Source organism: Tachypleus tridentatus, chromosome 1, assembly GCF_004210375.1.
Source record: "Tachypleus tridentatus isolate NWPU-2018 chromosome 1, ASM421037v1, whole genome shotgun sequence".
Lineage (NCBI taxonomy): Eukaryota > Metazoa > Arthropoda > Merostomata > Xiphosura > Limulidae > Tachypleus > Tachypleus tridentatus.
Window position 1 is genome coordinate 53708343 of NC_134825.1, and position 22042 is coordinate 53730384.

General features: G+C 36.1%; 1 protein-coding gene across 1 annotated transcript; it reads left to right on the forward strand.

The window, feature by feature from the left end:
- Positions 1 to 224: 224 nt before the first annotated feature.
- On the forward strand, positions 225 to 21931 carry LOC143222079 (dual specificity protein phosphatase 22-like). The gene is made up of 5 exons (XM_076448015.1): positions 225 to 248; positions 4386 to 4496; positions 8989 to 9105; positions 15429 to 15553; positions 21706 to 21931. The coding sequence occupies exons 2-5, from the start codon at positions 4476 to 4478 to the stop codon at positions 21929 to 21931; spliced, it is 489 nt and encodes a 162-aa protein (XP_076304130.1). The 5' UTR covers positions 225 to 248; positions 4386 to 4475.
- Positions 21932 to 22042: the final 111 nt, after the last annotated feature.

A 22042-nucleotide genomic window follows, 5' to 3' on the forward strand; every position in this document is an offset into this window, starting at 1 on the left:
GGGAATTCCCTTGGCCGGATATGCGCGAGTCTATTGACAAGTTACGTCGCACACGTTGACGTAAATACACTTGTTTGTAGTGTTTCATTAAATTGCATCACTCATAAAGAAATTTACTGTATTTGCTGAAAAATAAAAATACTCTGAAAGAATTACCCACAATCTGTCAGCTAAACAACATCATGAAACTCGTGTCATTATCTGTCAATGTTTCTCTCTACGCACTTTCAATGAAATACGATACAGAGGTATATTCATACGGTGTGGTAATTCTTACGTAAACATTAGAAGCGATAACTATCTGTTGATATATCGTAGGTAGATCTCTTAGTCCAAATAAGTTATATAGGCAGTGGAATATTTATATTTTATAGCAGAAGTAGTAAGTTAGTCGTATCCTACACTTTCTTTAATATTATTTTCATCGACAATACCGATTAGTGTAACTAATTTTATTTTTTATTATCGTATAAAGATTATTTCACATTATTTGTTTAGTTTATGGAACTAGGACTAACCTAAATCTACGAAGCTTGCAAAACCAAATATAACTTCTAGTACGGTGTGTTTTTATTTTTATTTTGTTTTAGTAGGCGTTAAAGCAGCCAGTCGTTCCGGTTAATGCCCCCCCCTTGAAAATAATTCTTTTATTTTTATCTTTAGATTCAACACACAGTTTGTATCGACTTTGACGAACAAACTACTGATAAAATGTTAACTATTCTGATCCTCTTCCAGATACTTTCTTTGTAGTAGTGAAAAACTAAATGACTGCGAAATTGATAAAGATACTAGAAAAAATATTAATATAACTGAATCTCTTAGCACTATTTTTAATTGTTTGAGCCAGGAGTCAGTTTTGCTATTTATTTTATGAGAAGGTAAAACAGTAATTCGACAACAAGGGAAACAAATGTTTTAATACTTGTGAAACGGCCCGGCATAGCCAGGTGGGTTAAGGCGTTTGATTCGTAATCTGAGGGTCGCGGGTTCGAATCCCCGTCGCACCAAACATGCTCGCCCTTTCAACCGTGGGGGCGTTATAATGTTACGGTTAACCCCACTATTCGTTGGTAAAAGAGTAGCCCAACAGTTGGCGGTGGGTGGAGATGACTAGCTGCCTTCCCTCTAGTATTTCACTGCTAAATTATTAACGGCTAACGCAGATAGTCCTCGTGCAGCTTTGCGCGAAATTCCAAAACAAACAAATACCTGTGAATCTGTCCTCACTGCACAAGAAATGTAACTGGCCTTTGCTTACCTTTGTTTTCTTGTGTTTATTGGCGCTTTCGTTTTTCTGTTTATTTGTTTTTTATTGTTTAAACTTGCGTTGGTTATTATTTTTAATGACCTTACAGGGTGGTGTTTTATAGGAACTTTTTCATAGTGTTACAAATTCCTGTCTTTTCTCCTTGTTTTATTTCTCAAGTTATTTCATATTTTCTTCATTTATAACCTCTTACCAGTGTATGTACATAACTTCTGTTGATTTAAACAACAGGCGTCAGGACGTTTGACTTTACTATTAAATCTTTTGTATGTAAATTCCACTCTTCGATCTAACAAGAGTAACCTAAGATTAGCTGCCCCTTTTCCGTGGTTGTCAGTTCAAAAGTAGGGTCAGCTTTGTTCGGATCTCCCCCACCCCAGCCCCGAAGAAACAATAGAAGTTGCAGTGTCAGGCAATAATGTGTTATCATGGTTGATTGAGCGCAATCGAAAATGAGAAAGTAGTTCCAGAAAACATCATCTTAACAAAATGTGATTGACCCTCAGTACGCTTCGCTAGGGGCTAGGTATAGTCAAAGTGGTTAGTGTGCCAGCCTGCAGATAAGAAAGTTCAAAGTTTAAGTCATGATATGCTGCTGAACATGTTTCACACTTTCATATATACCTGTAACAATCAATCCTACTATGAAATTTAGAGTAAGCCCGTATAGTGAGAGCTCTGCTGACTGTTTCCTTTTCATCTGGTCAGCACTTATAAACCAGCTATGAACGTTAGGAGGTCTGTTACATGGCTCTTTAGCCCAGGTGTTCCGTAACAGGTTCAAGTTGAAAACAAATACAAAACATGGTACACTGCCTGTGATCTTTGCAACCCTCGGTTTAAACAGTTATTGATTTAGTACAGGAAGTTTATTATAAACCCACGTTTCAAAAATCTTCGTAATCAGTTTCGAATAATTGTTGTCAGTAGCTATCTGTCAGAGAGTTTTTAACGTATGTTTATGAATTATGATATAAGATAGAAAACTATAACACTTATCTGCATATCATTCATGAAGTATTGATGGGTGGGTCAAAAGATCACAGTTTCAATGGAAGTTCTGAATCATTAAAAAAAGACACGTATTAAATCAATACGATTGATAGGAGAAATGCAACAGAGGTATCTCAATTTAGTCACTCAGTAATGATGTATAGAGTGATGTGAATTTACAAAGAAAAGAAACGCTGTTTTTCTAAGAATCTGATTGATTTGACCAAATTCAGTTATAATACTGTTTGTGTAATAATCACGAAAAAAAATTTTGATACGATTTTATCAATAGGGTTATGAAATAATCAAGGACATTTGGGCCACCAACGTCAAAATTACGATAATCAAAATGCCCGTGCAGTCAAATGTTTATCTTAGATTATAGAAACTGTTTCAGTGTACACAAAATACAGTTTGACTTGTGAAATTCGTGCAAAGCTACTCGAGGGATATCTGTGCCAACCTGTCCCTAATTTAGCAGTAATACACTAGAGGAAAGACAGTCAATAACACCCACCGCCAACTCTTTGGCTATGCTTTTAATAACGAATAGTGGGGCCTGGCATGGCCTAGCGCGTTAAGGCGTGCGCTTCGTAATCTGAGGGTCGCCCTCCCAGCCGTGGGGGCGTTATAATGTGACGGTCAATCCCACTTTTCGTTGGTAAAAGAGTAGCCCAAGAGTTGGCGGTGGGTGGTGATGACTAGCTGCCTTCCCTCTAGTCTTACACTGCTAAATTAGGGACGGCTAGCACAGATAGCCCTGGAGTAGCTTTGTACGAAATTCCAAAACAAACGAATAGTGTGATTAACCAACACATTATACGCCACCATGGCTGAAAGTACGAGCATGCTCGGTCACTGGTTTACGAACCTGCGACTTACAGATAATGGGTCGTGCACTCTAACCACCAGGATCTACCAAGTCGAAAAATATATGTTCTAGTGTAGAATCACATGGGAAATAAAGTACAATAGGTAGAGTAGAAGCGGCTAAAACGTATCATCAGTGCCATTTGAAGTATGGTACCTGATAATTACTACAGACAGGATGTATGTATCCAGTGTGTGTTTGGGCTAAGAGTTAAGAAAGAGCCTTCTTTACGTTGATAAACTTTACTACAGTGGTATAGTATAAAATTATATTGCATGCATTATAAATCTGCATTTTGGCTGCTAATAAATATCATTATTTCCTTTCGGTGCTTGGACTCTCTGTGCTATAATGACCGGAGACTCAGAATGGCTTAGTTCTAAGCATGTGAGTTACAGGTCGAAGGTCTTAGGTTCTATACGTGATGGAATTGAGCACACTGCACTTTTCTATCTTTTATCGCGTCATAGAAGTGACATTTAAATTCATTTTTTCGCTCCGAAGAACTGTGAAAGTCTTCATAGGGCGAGGTGTACTTAAACCTTGGGTTTCTGAATCAGCCGTTTAGCTCATCTGCAAACAAACTACCTTTCAGGTTTTAATATATAATTCCATTATAATCAGGGTAAAAGATAATATTATTTATCTTCTTAAATTGCAAAAAAACAGATAAAGTAAAACGGTATAAATACGCTGAAGTTAACTTATTAGTTCTTATAAAAACAATTAGTTGGTTTTGGCTGGACATAAATTATTATTTGTAATATAGGCTTCTATTGTATTTTTCTATTTTAGTTTCAAATAAAGAAACGAGTGGTTCAATGTCAGTCGCTTGTACGCGACTGACGTGAAGTTCATTTCGTGTAATATTTTTGGTGTTTTAATCTCGTTGTCTTAATGAGAAAAGTACAGTATTTTACAATGAAAGTTACTATTATTGAAATATATATACATATATATATATATCTTTTCGCGCAACGTTACGTTTTTCGCTTCAGTGCTATTATTATCCTGGCCTTTCATCGCACTTGTTAATTTTCATACATTGAAAAACGTTTCAAACTCCAAGTTATTTCAGATTTTTATACAACCATACCTCAAAAAGTTTAAGGTAAAAATAGAGTTTCGTTCTTTGCATTTGTTAATCTTGATTACAACTATTAATCAGTTTTTCGACTTATAGTAATCGTTAATTTGGTTAAAACTTATTTTGTGTTGTACCACATAGAGTGTTTTGATTTAACTAAATAGACGTGAAAACCAAACAAGTTTCAAGAACAAGAATTCATCGGTGAATCAGAACTAAAAGCCTAAAGTAACAGACAGATAACAACAACTATAATGGGGAACGGAATGAGTATGGTAAGTAACAGTTATGTGTGTTACGAAAGTACTCTCATGGATAAGTAATTTAGGAGTATGCACATTTAATACTAAACTTGATATGAAGTATTATTATGTAAGAATATAAATTTAGATTTCGGTACATAACGATACAATTGAGTTATTTCGTACACTCAGTGTGTTAAGGTGTCTGTAAAAGTATAAATGTTTACCAGCATATAGCATACATTAAAATTGACTTCAACACGATTTTTGTCTCTATACGCTTGGTTATAATGAAACATTCATTTTGTTAAATAATGCGTTATTACACACTGTGGAATTGAAATAAGGCTCTTTTTGAACGAAGTCAGGTTGTAATGCATTTGTAAATGCAGTTGTTGTTCAAGATGGAAAATTAAATAACTTTGAAAAAAATTCTAAATAATATCCATGTCGTTGGTATATAGTCTTCTGATTAAAAAAAATAAAAAATACATTGCTTCCAATAGAGTAATCATAATTTTTCATACACAGAACAAGTGTACCATACATATAGTGATTATAAAGCAAGTATCCTGCTTGAGAGTGTTTTAATACGATATAAAATGTAATTTGTAGTTTGATGCCATTGCACAAGTGTAATAAGCGGTATATGGAAAGTATTGCAGCTCTTTTCAAATTGTGCCACAAGGGGGATGCTTTCATTGCATAATTTTCATACCACTCAAAAATTGTTTTGGAAAAAATAGTACAAGTACGACGATTATACAAACCAGCATTGAAAACATTGTAGTGTTTTCTCCCACATTTTAACGACACCTGAAAGATTTTGAACTGGGTTTCTACAAGCTTGATATAGCTAATCTTACTGTAAAAAATTTCAAAAGTAAATTTTGCCAACCAGAAGTATCATATTTAGGATTTAAACTTATAAGAGAGTAAACACAAATAATGACACATTGAAAGTTTCACTGTGTCGGTATTTGGGTATTGATGTTAAATACCCAGGAGGGTCAAGTACACTAGACCTCTTCCTCCCTCCCGAACGATTATAGCGTCTGTCTTTAGGGTTTTTTTTGGGTTTTTTCTATAGCTTTGGGCCAGAGTAAAAATATATAACATCGTACTCAGGCCCAGTTCAGGGCTCAGTCCATGTATGGACGAACAAGAAGTTTTTTTTTTTCCCCTTTATTATTTCTCTTGTATTTTTTTCTTTTTGTATTTTTCTCCTTTTTCTTCATAGAGAGAATGCTACTACTACTTGTAGTAACAAAAAAATAATTATTATTATTATTATTCAATACTTGAATAATAATTCAATAAATGAAAAATAAAAAAATAAAAAAATATATAAAAAATAAAATAAAATAATGATTAAAAGAAAAAAATAATAATAAAAAGGAAACAGGGATTAAGTGTCTAGTGCATAGTGGCCAGCTTGTGTTACATTTCTTAAATACATGTTAAAAGGGGAGAGGTATTTAGGACTATTTACATCATGTACGTGATATCTGTCGAGATCACACATTAAGTCATTCTTATGCCAATTCTTATTAAAATATTTTAGCGTATTATGCAAGAGTATTTCAGGTATTGTGGCTATGTTTGCATATTTGTGCATGAATGTGGTTGAGGTGCTACGTGGTACTTTATATGCCGAAGTTAGCACTGAATTTTGTATACGTTGAAGTTTCTGTAAATGTGTGGGTGCTATGTTAATCCAGGCAGGTGATGCATATTCTATTGTTGGTCTTGCATATTCTATTGATGTTCCTTGGATTTTACCTGAAAGACTTCTTGCATAGTTTGCTCTTTTCCAGATTCGTATCAGTATATTTTTAATGTGTGGTAACCACGTTAATTTTGAATCATAGGTTAGACCTAGAAATTTAGCAGAAGTAGCAGTCAGTAAAAGTGATCCATTCATATAGAGCTTTGGTGGATCTTTTTTCAGCTTGTTCAGTCTCCTGAATAATATGACTTGGGTTTTCGGAATATTGATTTTGATTCTGTATTTCTGGCAGTATTCTTCAATGTTATTTAGGACTGGTTGTAGGTTCGTTGCTGCTATTGACGGAGTGAGGGCACTTTTCCAGACTGCTACATCGTCAGCGAACTGTGATGCATAACCTAAATATAGGTCCGACAGAGGCATATTGCTCACGTACATGATAAATAATATAGGGCTAACAACCCCTCCCTGCGGGACTCTTGCTTCGGGTGAAAAGGACCCTGAGTGGGCCCCATTCACATTTACTTTACACATTCTGTTTTCCAGGAAGTTGGACAGCCAGCGAATAGTTTCCTGGGGTAATGCCATTTCCTGCAATCTATGACGTAAACCATTATGCCACACTATGTCAAAAGCTTTTTCAATGTCGAGAAAATAAGCTGCAGTGCATTCGTTTTTATTAAAACTGTCTGTTATTGATTCTGTAAGTCGAATCAGGTGGTCTGTAGTTTGGCGGTTTTTTTCGAAATCCGTTTTGAATTTCTGGTAATTTTGAATTTTCTTCTAAGTATACTGACGGACGATTACTAATTATCCTCTCTAATACTTTGCCAATACAACTGGTTAAGCTAATCGGGCGGTAGTTGTTTGGTTTATTCGCTGGCTTTCCTTCTTTCTGGAACATTAATATTATTGCTTCCTTCCATCGTCAGGTTCACGACATCGACAGGTTCACAGGTTGTTTTTTTTGGGAACCTGACGATGACCGAAGAAGGTCGAAACGTTGTTCGCTCTTCTATGTAAAATATTTTCTCAACCCAAACGAGCCGTTTTTGCATATAAATTTCTCAATAAGTGGGTTTCTCGACATCACTGATAATTATAACAATAGACCCTCCCTTTTATTGTGAGTCTAACGTGGCCTAGTGATTAGCGGGCTCATATTATGAGTCCAAGAGTTCGTGGCTTTCGTCCTGATGCTGGATAAACGCATTTGGCACTTTGGAACTGTCGGTGATATGACGATCAAGACCCATTATTAGTTAGTTAGACGAGTTTGTTTGTTTTTTGGAATTTCGCACAAAGCTACTCAAGGGCTATCTGTGCTAGCCGTCCCTAATTTAGTAGTGTAAGACTAGAGGGAAGGCAGCTAGTCATCACCACCCACCGCCAACTCTTGGGCCACTCTTTTGCCAACGAATAGTGGGATTGACCGTCACATTATAACGCCCCCACGGCTGAAAGGGCGAGCATGTTTGGCGCGACTGGGATGCGAACCCGCGACCCTCGGATTACGAGTCGCACGCCTTAACACGCTTGGCCATGCCGGGCCCAGTTAGACGAGAGTAGTTCAAGAGTTGGCAGTACATGCTATTGGCTAGCTGACCTGGTCTTGCTCTATCACGTGAAAATTAGGGAAGGGTACGAGTAAATAGACTTTTGTGCAACTCTGCGCGAAAATTCTAAAACATTGCTTTCTTGTACTGGTTCCAGTAAGAGAGCAAGAAAATATATTTTGGAAAAAACAATACAATCGCATTTTATTCCCGCAGGTAATTATATTGAAAACAGACTGCCACAATTTATGAGTGAAGACTTTTAATGGCTTCAAAAAATTTATATTTAAATTTACATAGATATTCCTCAAAATGACCTTGCCCGGCATGGCTAGGTGGTTAAGGCACTCGACTCGTAATCTGAAGATCGCGGGTTCGAATCCCCATCACACCAAACTTGCTCTCCCTTTCAGCCGTGAGGGTTATAATGTGACGGTCAATCCCACTATTTCTTGGTAAAAGAATAGCCTAAGAGTTGGCGGTGGTTGGTGATGACTAGCTGTCTTCCCTCTAGTCTTACACTGCTAAATTAGGGACGGCAAGCTCAGATAGCCCTCGTGTAGCTTTGCGCGAAATTCAAAACAAAACAAACCAAAATGACCTTGATCTTTGACCTTTACGTTACCATATCAGTCAACGAAATGCAGTGAAGTTTCTTCGATATAAACATGTTGTATTTAAAGTTTATTCAATTTATTTACCGGACAGGAATATAAGGCAGAAACTACAAAGTACTATTTACTGTTGTCCCAAGTGACATAGTGGTAAGTTTATGGTGTTGTAACACTACTTTTCGGAGTTCATTCCCGAGGTTGGCACAGCCGTGACAGGTCGTTCTACATCTCTGCTCTTAAACAAAGAAATAGTAAAATATGTTGCTGCTGCCTGGTATTTATTAAATAAGATCATCTTATTAAAGTTCTTTTTTTAACAATTGCTTATAACTCATACAAATGACAAAATTTCCCGACTCTTGGCTTACCGTCTTTTTTTAAGTAAATGGAAGAAGTTATTAATTTGTCAGATATCTGTGTGCGTGTGTGTGTTTTCGTAAAGCAAAGCCACACCAGGCTATCTGCTGAGTCCACCGAGGGGAATCGAACCCCTGGTCAGATTCTCGCTATATCTTAAATCTGTTGTGGTTTTTACGTCGGTCCTTTAAAAACACAAAATCGTGCATTTGTTATTAAATATTTTTGGTAGTTTCATCTTACAAGCTTACATAACTGTTTTCTTATAGGTCATACCAGGCTTGTATGTGGGGAACATACGAGACTCTGAGGACCAGGACCAATTACGAAAGAATAAGATAACTCACATCATTTCCATACACGATAATGCAAGGGAAGTTCTTAAGGTAACTTTTTGTGATTGTTTATTTTTATGTGTGGCTGCTAAATTCACAAGATGACTAATTGCCAACATGTATTTCTGTCAAATTACTAGCTATATTTTTCATTTAACCTTGTCCATCTCTCTATTTTACTGCTTCTTTCTATCTATGTGTCTGATGATTTTCTGCTCTATGTTTATAGTTTTCATCTAGTTGTTGATGTCTACTCTTGACCATATATACAGTTATCTAGGTTTTAAATCGTTTCTTTCATTCTCTTTCTTTCTCTCCTTTTATCTAAAAGGTTTTTTGCTGCACAACTTATCTTTTCCTCTACCTGTATTTCATTCTATCTATTTATCTACTGTGGAAAATAGTATAATCACTGTAAGAATTTTATTTTGGTACAAAGACAACCAGTTAAATGTCTACTACACGAAGGAAGCTAGTCTCAATTTTAAAGCATGTGCTTGTAAACTTGAAAGCTTATTCAACGTGTTCATTGATCCTGGGGGAATGGGTGGGATACATCCCCCCTTCATTTTAGGTGGGGAGTATGGTGCATACAATCATCCCTCCCAACAGTTTGGTCTGTTGAATTGTTTTATTGCATCACCCACAGGCCTACAAACTGTGTATTTGTTCTTGTGATTCTCGTGTTCTTACCAATCGAATTACATAATCAGGCCTAGATGTAGGCTTTTTCAGTAGCCGAAATGTACATCTTTAATATAGGCGTGCTTCTAAGCTTTTCGATCTAAGCGATAGTTCGTAAGTATCAGTCAGTAGGCCTAAGTATACATGCAAGGCTTGCAAGCACTATCACAGAATCTATCTACGTCTTGTACGTAGTGTAAGATTAAGTAAAATTTTCATCACAACAGATTGAATAGAGCATAAATATTACTCACAAGCGTAAACTCCTGTGATCTAGTTCTGGCAGACCATTTGTAGCTCTCTCTCTATATCTGCAGGTGTTTAGGTTTAAAATTAATATTTCCTAAGAAACATTAATCCCCTGGGGTGCTCGAAGACTAACTAGTCCTCCTTCAACCCCGCACCAGGTAGGAATTTATAAAATAATAGCGTTAGTGGATAACACTGATAGACAGATTAATGGATTGATTTAACACATGTAAATGTTTGTCTGGTAAGCGTGGCTGGCAACAAGGCGAAGGCAAAGCACCCCCCCTTCCTCAGGTCGGATAAATACAAACAACACCAATTAAACGGGCTAGATCAGGGCCGGGCATAAATCGATGGATCAAAGTGTCCAAGCGGGGATCTATGGATCCAATACTTAAGGATTAGGTGTGGGGAAACGGGAGTACCCGAGAAAACCCACTTTCACGACCTGGGCGCCGAATCAACTTCCCAGATCGTGAATAATTTCCAGCTTGTAGTTGCATCAATCTTATGTGTATAATGTGCGGTTTTCCAACGCCATTTGTTCTTAACCATGTCTAGCCGGTTTTATTGTCGAACGCCTTACTCTCCTAAGCTGCCGAAGTCGCTGACCATAGTGTACGTTTTGTGAACAGTCAACGACAGGTTCTGGCCGCTCGGATCCAGACGCGCCCTACATCACCCCCTCCGTTCGCTTTAGTCTGAGCCTCGATTTTACAACAGGACTCATTAGACCTGTGTTTGTGGCCCTCTTTAATCCATGAAATTTCAGATTATCACCGTCCTCTAATAAAGTTCTGGTGCTTTATGGTAAAAGAACAATATATTCTCTTATCATAGATAATAAAAATATTGTATTTTCTTGTATAATTAGAACACAAAAGGAGCAATTTCAACGGCCTGAAGCCTCTACTCTAATTGTATTGCTAGTTTTTGTTCAGGTGTTTTTATTTAATAGACGTACTTATAGACATTATATCACAACGTGTTTGCCTTTTGATGAGTTTTAACAGGAATATAATATATTTGTGATTGTTTAAGTATTTTTCAAGAAACATGCAATTACTTGTAACTAGCACACATTATTGTCCCAGCGATGTCCAGGCGGTCAGTTGGCTCGGTAGTCACTGTGAGGTTCGCGCGTTCGACTTAAATACATTGTACAGTTCAGTCCTACTTCCATTCTGTTCTATCTTCGTTCGTTGTACGTTAGAGTATTTCAATAAAGACTGTATTTTAGCCTATTGAGTCACCTGGGAAACAGATTCCAATTATGACAAGTAAGCGTCTGAAACTTTCCGATATTAGACAGTTCTGCAAGCCAGTTACTAGTACTATAAGTGACAATGTAGATAATCCAACAATCTTAAGCAAAGGAATAGAAACTTTCCATACAGAGGAAATACCATGTTCATCAGAGGACGAGTCTGAAAATGCATGTGCAACTATTGCACATCATGAACAACCAGATAGTTGTGAAACAAGTTTGTGCAGTAATAAAAAATCTGACACTCCACAGATACAGTGTGGAAAGCCATATCATCCAGACGCACAATTAATACCACGACAGAAAGTAAAATCTCAAAATATCAACTTCCGGGGCAAGTGGTTTGATGAGTTTCCATGGCTGCACTTCGACAATCAGACTCAAAAAGTCATATGCTTTCATTGTGCCAAGGCGGAAAATAGAGGCCTTTTTACAGGGAAATTGGAGAGGCCAGTGGAGTATAACTTCATATCCACCGGTTTTTTGCAACTGGAAAAAGGCAAAACAGAAATTCAACGAACACCAATCCTCCTCTCGGCATAGATTCGCTATATCTCCAGAAGGTTCACTTGATGTAACTCTCCAGCTGTCCAGCTACATGATGGAAAAAAAAGCAGCAGGAAGAATGCAAAAGAAGTCTAGCCAAAATATTCAGTAGTTTACATTTATTACTGCGTCAAGGTTTAGCATTACGTGGACATACTGATACGGAGGGAAACTTCCTGCAGTTAATGAAGCTCCTGGAAGAGGAAGATCCTGAGGTGACGGTCTACTTGTCAAAGAAAACCACATTCACATCACCCCAGACTCAGAATGAAATAATGGAGATGTTCACCATCAAATACTGAGGAACATAGCACACGAAGTGCAGCAAAGTAAAATCTTTGCATTAATGGTTGATGGCACTCAGGATGTTTCAGGTGCCGAACAGGAAGCAATATGTGTATGATACTTAGATGAGAACCTTGACGTCCATGATACATTTCTTGGTTTGTACAGTGTTTCCAATACCACTGGTGAAACAATATCCTCGACTATACTTGATGTACTGACTAGACTTAATTTACCACTGTCAGGATTAAGAGCACAAACTTATGATGGAGCCGCTAACATGAGTGGTGCGTACAGTGGATGCCAGGCAAAAATAAAAAGAGAAGCAACCGTCAGCTTTGTTTTTTCACTGCGGAGCACACAAGGCTAATTTAATAATGCAACATGCAGTTGAAACTTGTGAATGTGTTCGAGATTCTGTCCAATGGGTACATGATCTTGGTGTCTTGCTTCAGAGGTCAGGCAAATACAAGACAATCTTTGAAAATATTGTATTGTCAGACAGCCACAACGGTCCAGTTAAATGCATCCGCCCACTGTGTCCAACACGCTGGTTGTGCCGCCTATCTGCAATTACATGTGCTAATGATCACTATAGTGACAGTGTTGATTCTTTGTCTGAATTAGCAAATGAAACATCAGATGTAGTAGTGAAAGCACGAGGTCTTCTGGACATATTTGACAAAGGAAAGACAGTTTTAGGATTGTTGATGGTTCAGCATCCATTATAGCTGCATTAGAGGAACTAAACCGTGCATTCCAAGCAAAATCAGCGACAGTCTCTGGCATGATTGAAGCATCTGTAATGACAGTTGAGCAACTGCTGGTATTGCTACCAGAGGAAAATTACAACAAGATATTTGATGAAGCTGAGAAAAAGGTAATTTCCCTAGATCTGGTGCTTATTGAACTACCACGTATTCGCAGACCCCCCCAGAAGGATCACAGGTGATGGCTCAGCACACCATTCTGCAACAGCTAGAGATTACTACAGAATTTGTGAACACAGTCATAGAACATCTGACAACTAGATTCCATGTAGACAACAATGACTTGAGGCAATATATAGCACTTGAGAACATGATCACATCTGGCATGATTGACAACTCGGTTATAAACTTCTATCCAGAAATCTCTGCACAACGGCTCGAGATTCAGTTGCCCATGTTCAAAGGAACAACAAAAGCAGTATCTCTGAAAGGTGCGAAGGATGCTTACTGTAAAATGCATGAAAAAAGCCAGCAGGTGTTTAGTGAAGTGTTTCTTCTCATGAAAATTTTGTTTGTATGTCTAGTATCCAGCTGCGAATGTGAACGCAGCTTTTCTGAATTAAGACGGTTGAAGACGTGATTAAGGTCAACTATGTCTTAGTGCCGCCTCAACCATGTGGCAGTTTGTCACACTCACAAAGATGAGGTCGACAAGATAAATATAGAAGAGCTTATGAAAGAATTCATAAACAGATCATCACAAAGGAGGTCTACGTTTGGGAACATGTAGACTAGAGGACCACATGAATCATACTTCAATGAAAAGTATGAATAATTAAGTGCTGCATTGTATTCACGTGTAATTTTCAAGAGTTCGCTGAGACATTTTAATTATTTTTATCAAACAACATGAACAGTTTTTCAGTAGATATAAACTTATCAAGGGTAATTACTAATTTTATTAATATTTGAAAAACGTAATTCATACAAAGAAAGTTATTAGTAACCTTGTCAAGTATCATGGCCATCTTTTTACTGTGCAGTATAAAAATAGTGTGCAGGAATAAATTCATGTGGCAGTTAATTTGTGACACATTTGTCTTTATTCTATTAACATTTTGAAAACTGTTCACAACACCTCATACAAATCTACATGGAAACCTTGAAGTATCGTGGCAACATGATTACTCTGTGACTGCATGTTTACAGTTTTCAGGTTCACGTAATCAGAGATTACCAATTTGAAAATTGAAAAATCCACATAAATGGTTGCAAAAATCATCCCCTCTCTCGGGTGTAAAAAATCTACGCCCCTGGAAGCAAGTTAAAAATATCCTCGACTTTTAAGTGTATTTGTTAGCAACTGACGTAAAACTCACTCAATTTTACGCCATAGGGTTGTTTACGGCATGGCCAGGTGAATAAGGCACTCGACTATTAATCTGAGGGTCACGGGTTTAAATCCCTGTCACACCAAACATGTTCGCCCTTTCAACTGTGGAGGCGTTATAATGTAACGATCAATCCCACTATTCGTTGATAAAAGAGTGACCCAAGAGTTGGTGGTGAGTAGTGATGACTAACTGCCTTCCCTCTGGTATTATACTGCTAAATTAGGGACGGCTGGCGCAGATAGCCCTCGAGTAGCTTTGTGCAAAATTCAAAACAAACAAACAAACATGTCTGAGACGCAGAGGCAGAATTCTGTCTTCTGAAATTAAACTTTAATCTAATATAATCTGAACAATCTTTCAATATTCCACAGGACTCTAACATTATTAGTGTGTTACTTAAAGCAACCTACTTAGAAATGATTAATTTATGTTTACTTGTGTGATCGTGTAAAGTAAATCATAAGAGAACTGATTGTTTGTTTTTGTGCTTTTCGCGAAATTCAAAACAAACCAAACCAAGGTTGTTTACATAAAAATAATCAGAAAAATATTTTGATAAAGTGTCTTATGAGTTTTAAGGTTGAGAATATTAACCACTTTGTTTTCGTTTTTGTTAGAGTATTTGCTCTTGCTAAGTAAGATAGAATGTTTTGTGCATTGAATTTAAACAGTGTAGTATAGCTAACCAATTTCTTTCGTTTATCCTGACTTTAAAAAGTCACATCAACAATATCTTTGTTTAGTGCTAAGTATGTGGTTTTGGTAAAACAAGTTTGTTTGTTTTTTCATTTTATAATCACTAAAGTAGGGTACATTATTTGTTTGACGTTGAACACAAAACTACACAATAAGCTATTTGTTCTCTGCCCACCGTAGATATCAAAACCTGATTTTCAGTATCGTAAGTCCACAAACTTATCGCTGAGCCACCTGGGGGTAACAGGGTAATTAATTTAGTAAATCCAATTAAATAAAATAGAAATTAACAGTAAGTATACTGCTATTGATTTTATAACTAGAGGTATAAAATTAATTGTTTTTGTGATCAGTAAGTTTATTTTACCCAGTATTATTGTTTTCTCATGCAAATTAACTATTCATTCGCTTATTGTTTTCAATGCATGTTGTGATAATAACTGAATGAGTCAGAACTGTTAAAAAGAAGTTAACATTTTAAAATATACAAGTTATTTATATATGTTTGCATGAAAATAGTTTGTACCTTGTACATTTATACAGGACAAAATATACCTCATTATTCAAGCAACCGATTCTCCCTATCAGAATCTCTCCCAGTTTTTTCCTCAGAGCAACGATTTCATCCACAGCGCCCGAATCAGTGGAGGTAACGTGTTAGTCCATTGGTAAGTATAAACATTTGATCACGCGCTGTTACAATACTTTATCTTTACAATAATGTGTTCTAATGTGTATATGTGTTCTGGTTTGATACTGATTACCAATTGGTTAGTTTTGTGAACTTATAATATAAAACAACCTTTACGATCAATCAACTCTTAAGTTACTTGTTTAGTGCGATTTTCTGATGATGTATTAGACAGTCTAAAATTTCTTGTATTCGTAATAGCAATAAATAAGTCGTTCATTTATTATATTTATTTGTAGGGTTTTTATTAGTTATAATCTGTATAATTTGTAAAAGGGGAACAGTGAGTGTCCAACAGTACAATGAAAGAAGTTACATATGCCACGAGCAGTATATTTCTTTGCGTCATTTAATTCGAATGTAGACACTATATAAATGTTCTTTTTGAACATGACTGAGCTGTAACGCCATTTTGTCTGTTAAATTATCTTATCACACAACTAATAAGCATGTAAATTGTGATTATAAAAACGTAAGAAAATCCCACTGAAGCCTTACAGTTCGTAGTGTTAATTTTGTGGAAGATTATGTTATAATTAAAAGATGTGTGACACTTAAAAATCACTTACATACGTCTGCAATATACAATATCAACAATTCAACGGTAACTTGTCGTTTTCGTCATGCAGAGCTATATAATGGGCTATCTGCTGTGACCACTACAGATAATCGGTTCCCAGGTTTTAGCTTTGTAAATCTGTAAACTTACTGTTAACACAACGACAACTTTGGTTCTGATACTTTTCTTTAACTGTTGTGTTGTTCAGTGTAACGTGTAATAATAACACCTTATAAACTGGTATGGATTACGAATATAAATTACTGTGTGTTTAATTAATTCCCTTCTCATTAAAGACGTTCGAACAAAAGACAGCTGTTCTAAAAATGAAACCTCTAAGGTCTAAATTAGACTGCATAATATCAAATTATGTCGCTTTATGCAGAATCTTAACGGGCGTACTTTAGGTTAGACAGAAGGCAACTGATCCTTCTTTGTTTAATCTCATTTGTTTATTTTTGGAATAATATACATATATGTTCATGTAGAAAATGTGTAATTTGGAAATAATGTGGAAATCAGAGCAGACTATCGTTAGTAAACATTGTCCTCCTCCCACAATTTGAATTCTGAAATGACGTAATATTTTTGAATCTAAAAAAATCTAATTTTAATCAAAAAGCTATACTTTTTGAACTAAGATCTGCCAATGTCTTACGCTCACAGGTAGTCCATACAAGTAGTATGTAGAAGTCCAGAAGGAGGACTTTAGATTGGGTAAAAATAAATTTATTATAAGGTGGCATGCTTGTCAAAAACAATTTTAGAATTTTAAAGTAAAAGAAACATTCGATTTATCCTTGTGTCTAATTCTGTCTATTTATATATTTTTTTTCGATTTGTAGTTGTATGAATTAGGCAATATGTATACATTCTCTTTTCAATGTTTTTATAAATATGATACAAATATATAATAACATAATGTTTCCAACTTGAAACTGTTTATCCAGGTAATCTCAACTCTCCAAAAACAAAGCGAATGATTTCAAACCAGTTTTATATTATTTAAATTATAAAAATGAAGAATAATTGTTTTAAGGAACCAGATTAGGTTACCAGTCGGTTTGTAAAAACATTTAACTTAACGTTTAAGCCGCAGGCATAAAACGTGCTTGGAATAATCTTCTGTATGAATTGCCGCGTTTGTTTGTTTTGGTCCGGCATGGTCAGGTGGGTTAAGGCGTTCGACTCGTAATCCGAGGATCGCAGGTTCGAATCGCAGTCGCACCAAACATACTCGCCTTTTCAGTCGTGGGGGCGTTATAATGTTAAGGTCAATCCCACTATTCGTTGGTAAAAGAGTAGCCCAAGGGTTGGCAGCGGGTGGTGATGACTAGTTGCACTACTAAATTAGGGACGGCTAGCGCAGATAGCCCTTGTGTAGCTTTGCGCGAAATTCAAAATAACAATAACATTGTTTTTTTAATTTTTATAAACGCGTCTCCCAATGGTAAATCTAAAAATTTATAACGCTAAAAACGGTTGCAGTACACGTGGTTGACACAGCACAAATATCCCTTTGTGTAGCTTTGCACCTAACAGCAAGTAACCCCTAAAAACGACTAGAATAGGCTGTACATCTAATTCCATCGTACCATTCTAATATGTAGTTAAATAGCTAAGAGTCCAAACTTGCAGTGAAAAACTGACAAATTCTATCACACAGACAGTTAGGTTTAAATTGATTAGATTGTTGCCATTGAGATTCAAATAAACTGTGTAAGAAAAAATAGAAATTCCAAAAAATGCATGATAAACTATTCCGGAACATAGATGTCTTAAAATTGGCCGTTTTATTGAACATGAACCGATTCAAAACTAATTTACAAATTTTATGTACGTACCCTTCTCCGTGGGTCAACTATAAATTCATGGGCTTACAACTTTAAAATCTAGGGTTCGATTTCCCACTGGGAACAGAGTTCAAATAGCCCATTGCATTGCTTTGTATTAAGAAAACAACAACTTAAGTACATGTACATGTAATGTTTCTATTGTTTTCCGATAGAAAATATAGGAAGTCCATAATGCTGACACAAAGTAACAGACAGGAAATCAAAATTCGAAATAGTTCTGAAAGACAAAAGAGGTACAGTAACATAACAACAAAGAAGCGCGTTAATGTATTTTACAGTAGACATTCCAGTCAAAGAGAAAATCAGATGCTACTATATTTCAATTCTATTTTTATTTAACTGGTGAACTCTACTACTTATTTGTAAGTTACGTATCTTGTAACTGATTACATACTTACTGCTTTACTTATATGATTGCTCTTTTAAGGTCAAAAACAAGCACGATTATTTCACATATTCACGTAAAGCTACAGTTAATCTAGCCGTTCCTAATTTTGAATTGATAGATCAGATAGAAGGCAACTAGTCAACAGCATCCAATGCAAGCTCTTTGGCTACTCTACTGAGATAGTAGGATGTGCCTGTTACTCTTATAGCACACTCACGAAGATAAAGTGTGGAGTGCAGTTTTCCGACAAATGCACGATAACTATAGATTCTAGAATTCACAGTTCACCACGTTAACCACTAAATCACGCTCGGCCTGAGAACAGGCAAGAGATCCTGCTATATGTAGTTAGCAAGCGGTAATCTAAGTTCATTCTGTTCTAAGAAATAAAATCCCTCTTAATCAAAATGTAAAGAAACCTTACTATATTAAATTTCCGAAAAGCAAGAAGATAAAGCTAGGAACCTATAAATGTAAATATAACATAAATATGATGTGATTGCATCATAGTGAATTTTTTGGTTTATATTCCTGTGTATTATACCACCAAATCGCACTGCGAGCTGGACAACAGTAATTCGCCATCTTTTAGATACATGTGACACACATTCACTTAAACAACCACCATCCAGGCTTCCTTGGAGCAATAAGGGTACAGCTATCATCGAAATACAATAGATATTAAAGGATATAATCATACAACTTTTGGAAAGTGCTTCGCCATAATCAATATTCATCATCAGAAAGAAAGCAGGCATCCTAAGGTTCTATGTTTATATTTTGGTTTGAGACAATAAATAGAGTAATTAACGTTGATACATTTCCGTTTATGTGAACAGAAAAATGTCTGAATGCACTTAAAGGATGCTCAGTGATTCATCACTTTAGACCTGAACTCCTGAAACAGTCAAGTCAAACTTGATAAAATCCGGCCCAAAACTGCCGTCAACACTCGATATTTTCTTTGTTACGTGCTTGACACTTTCGAGTATCTGATGAAGTCCATCTTGAGAATGATTGACTTGGAAGATTTCTAATCTAGTTATACTGTTTACAGCAAACATTTACCAAAATGAGGTAAACTATGACAGAGATTTGTTGTTTTTATATTGCAAAGAATAGCATGTTATATTTGGTTCCTCGCATAGAGATGGAAGAAGGCTGTCAGCATGTGTTGTTCGTTATCAAACTTCTTGAAGAGTTTGAAGTTTCTCCATTAATCAGTACATTAGCACAAGCTGACATTGATTGTGTGTGTTTTTCTTATAGCAAAGCCACATCGGGCCATCTGCTGAGCCCACCGAGGGGAATCGAACCCCTGATTTTAGCGTTGTAAATCGGGAGACATACCGCTGTACTAGCGGGGGGCTGCTGATGTTGATATGTTGGACTTGTTGGCCAAATAGTGGATAATATGCTTCAGAGCATCTGATGAAACCCATAAAGGAACTCATTTCACTAGCGTCGTGCATAGTGTGTGTGGTATAGACGATGAACTTATTACTTACAAAGTTCTTTAATTTTAATTGAATCAAACTGGTAAGAACATTTAATGTTTATCCTGTACCGAAACAGAAGTCAACTGTTTTTTGCTGAACATAATTGTTTGAGAAATACATCTGTGGGCTTAATGTATGATCTATCCACAATGTTATAACGATTCTGCTTTCTGAAAAAAAAATCCTCCAACGTGTTACACAAGAGAGGTTCCATCTGTTCACTGTAGTTAGTTAAAAATATGTCCACTTGCGGGGTAGCAGTAAGTTTGTTTATTGCATTACAACACTAAATGTGGGGCTCGATTCGTCGTGGTGGAGGCGCACAGTCCATCGTGTACCCTTGCACGGAAATAACAATAACATTTTGTTTTCCTCTCTGGAACAGCGGTGATGTTTACAATACTAAACTGCGGAGTTATAATCTCCGTAATGGACAGAGCGCATCATGTAACCTTGTGCTAAAAAAACAGGACAGGACTAATTAAAATTTGATATTCTGTATAAAGGTCCGGCATTCAGTTAGCACAGTTGATCCGTCATAATTCTTGGGAAGAATAGATTTTTTTTTTTTTTAAAACCATGTTCGGAAATTTAAAGGAAACACAAATCACTCTCTCGCAGCTAATGAAGAAACTACAGAAATATATATTTCTAGGTATAGTATAATAAAATGTTTTTTTTTTTTCCGAAAGTATTACCATCATAACTATACAGTTCGCAGCAATAAAGAAAAAAATTGTCATTGCCATTCCTGGCGGGATGTAATTACATTACTAAATTATAATATGAAGTGTGTCTCAAATAATGTCCAGTTAAAAAGTAGTAGTCGTTGCTACTGCACGCAGAAACTGAGGGCATCAAAATATATGTCTTTGTTATTTGATGTACAAGTTTTTTTTGTTATTTTTCTCTTATGTGGTTAGTTGCATATATATCCTCCACTATTTTTATTTTATCATTTATTTAGTATTATAACGCCCTCATTAAACATAATTTTATATTACCCATTGATCGATGCTTTGATCCTCTTATCATTTCTCTTATAATTTCATTTTGCTCAGCATGGCCAAGTGGTTAGGGCGTTTAAATCATAATCTGAGATCACGAAATTCCCGCCCCACCAAACATGCTCGTCCTTTCAGCCGTGGGGGCGTTATAATGTTAGTCAGTCTTAATATTCGCTGGTACAAGAGTAGTCAAAGAGGTGGCGGTGAGTGGTGATGATTAGTTGTCTTCCATCTAGTTTTATACAGCTAAATTAGGGATGGCTAGTGCATATAGCCCTCGTATAGCTTTACGTAAAATTCAAATCAAACGGTCTCGCATTTTTATCGGTCCTTAAATGTACAAACTCTGTAGAGTGTGAGAGTTTCTCATTTTAACAAATAAATACGTGTCACAAAATACAAGTTATGTTTTTAGATGGCAAAACAGTCGTGTTATGCACACAAGTTTGAATTTGGAAGATACAGTTTGTGTTGTAGAATAAACACTTGTGTTAATTTACAACACAAGTTGTTTTTACAGTGTGATGACAAGAATGTTGTCAAATAGGTGTTTCAAATTATGCTCTAGTTTATGACTGCAAGACACGCGCACGTACGTAATGAATTAATTCTGATTTTATGAACAAGTAAACGAAGATTATATCTACAGAAGTCTTGAATTCGATAATTATATATAATGCTGCATAATGACATTTAGTGCACACGATTATATGGTTTGTCCAGAAGTTATGAATATATTCCCAGTCTTTAAAGATTTTGTGGGCACTTTATAACAATAAACATTATAAGCCATTGTTTTAAAATGTTAATATTTCTGTAGCTTAGCAGGTATGTCAAGAAGTGTAACAGTGGCTGCAGCCTATGTTATGAGTGTAACGTCACTGGACCATAAGGATGCAATGAAAGTTATCCGAGGGGCTCGAAACATGGCAAACCCTAATTTAGGTTTTCAGAAACAACTTCAAGACTTTGAGTACAGAAGAATTTCAGAAGTAAGTTGCCATACTGAATATGAAAAAGGACAGCAAAATAGTTGTTGCGTATAGTTCTTAAGGTATATAGAACTTTCAGAGGATACTGTTTATATGTTGATATGGAGGCACAAAAAACACAAGATAATATATGACAGAAGCACAACTTATGTATGGGAACCTCAT

What these genes read in the sequence shown, in the direction of transcription:
- LOC143222079 (XM_076448015.1), top strand. Translation starts at nt 4,476, where the DNA reads ATGGGGAACGGAATGAGTATG. An exon ending in TGGGGAACGGAATGAGTATG is followed by an intron (nt 4,497 to 8,988) that starts GTAAGTAACAGT and finishes GTTTTCTTATAG; the next exon opens with GTCATACCAGGCTTGTATGT. An exon ending in ATGCAAGGGAAGTTCTTAAG is followed by an intron (nt 9,106 to 15,428) that starts GTAACTTTTTGT and finishes ACATTTATACAG; the next exon opens with GACAAAATATACCTCATTAT.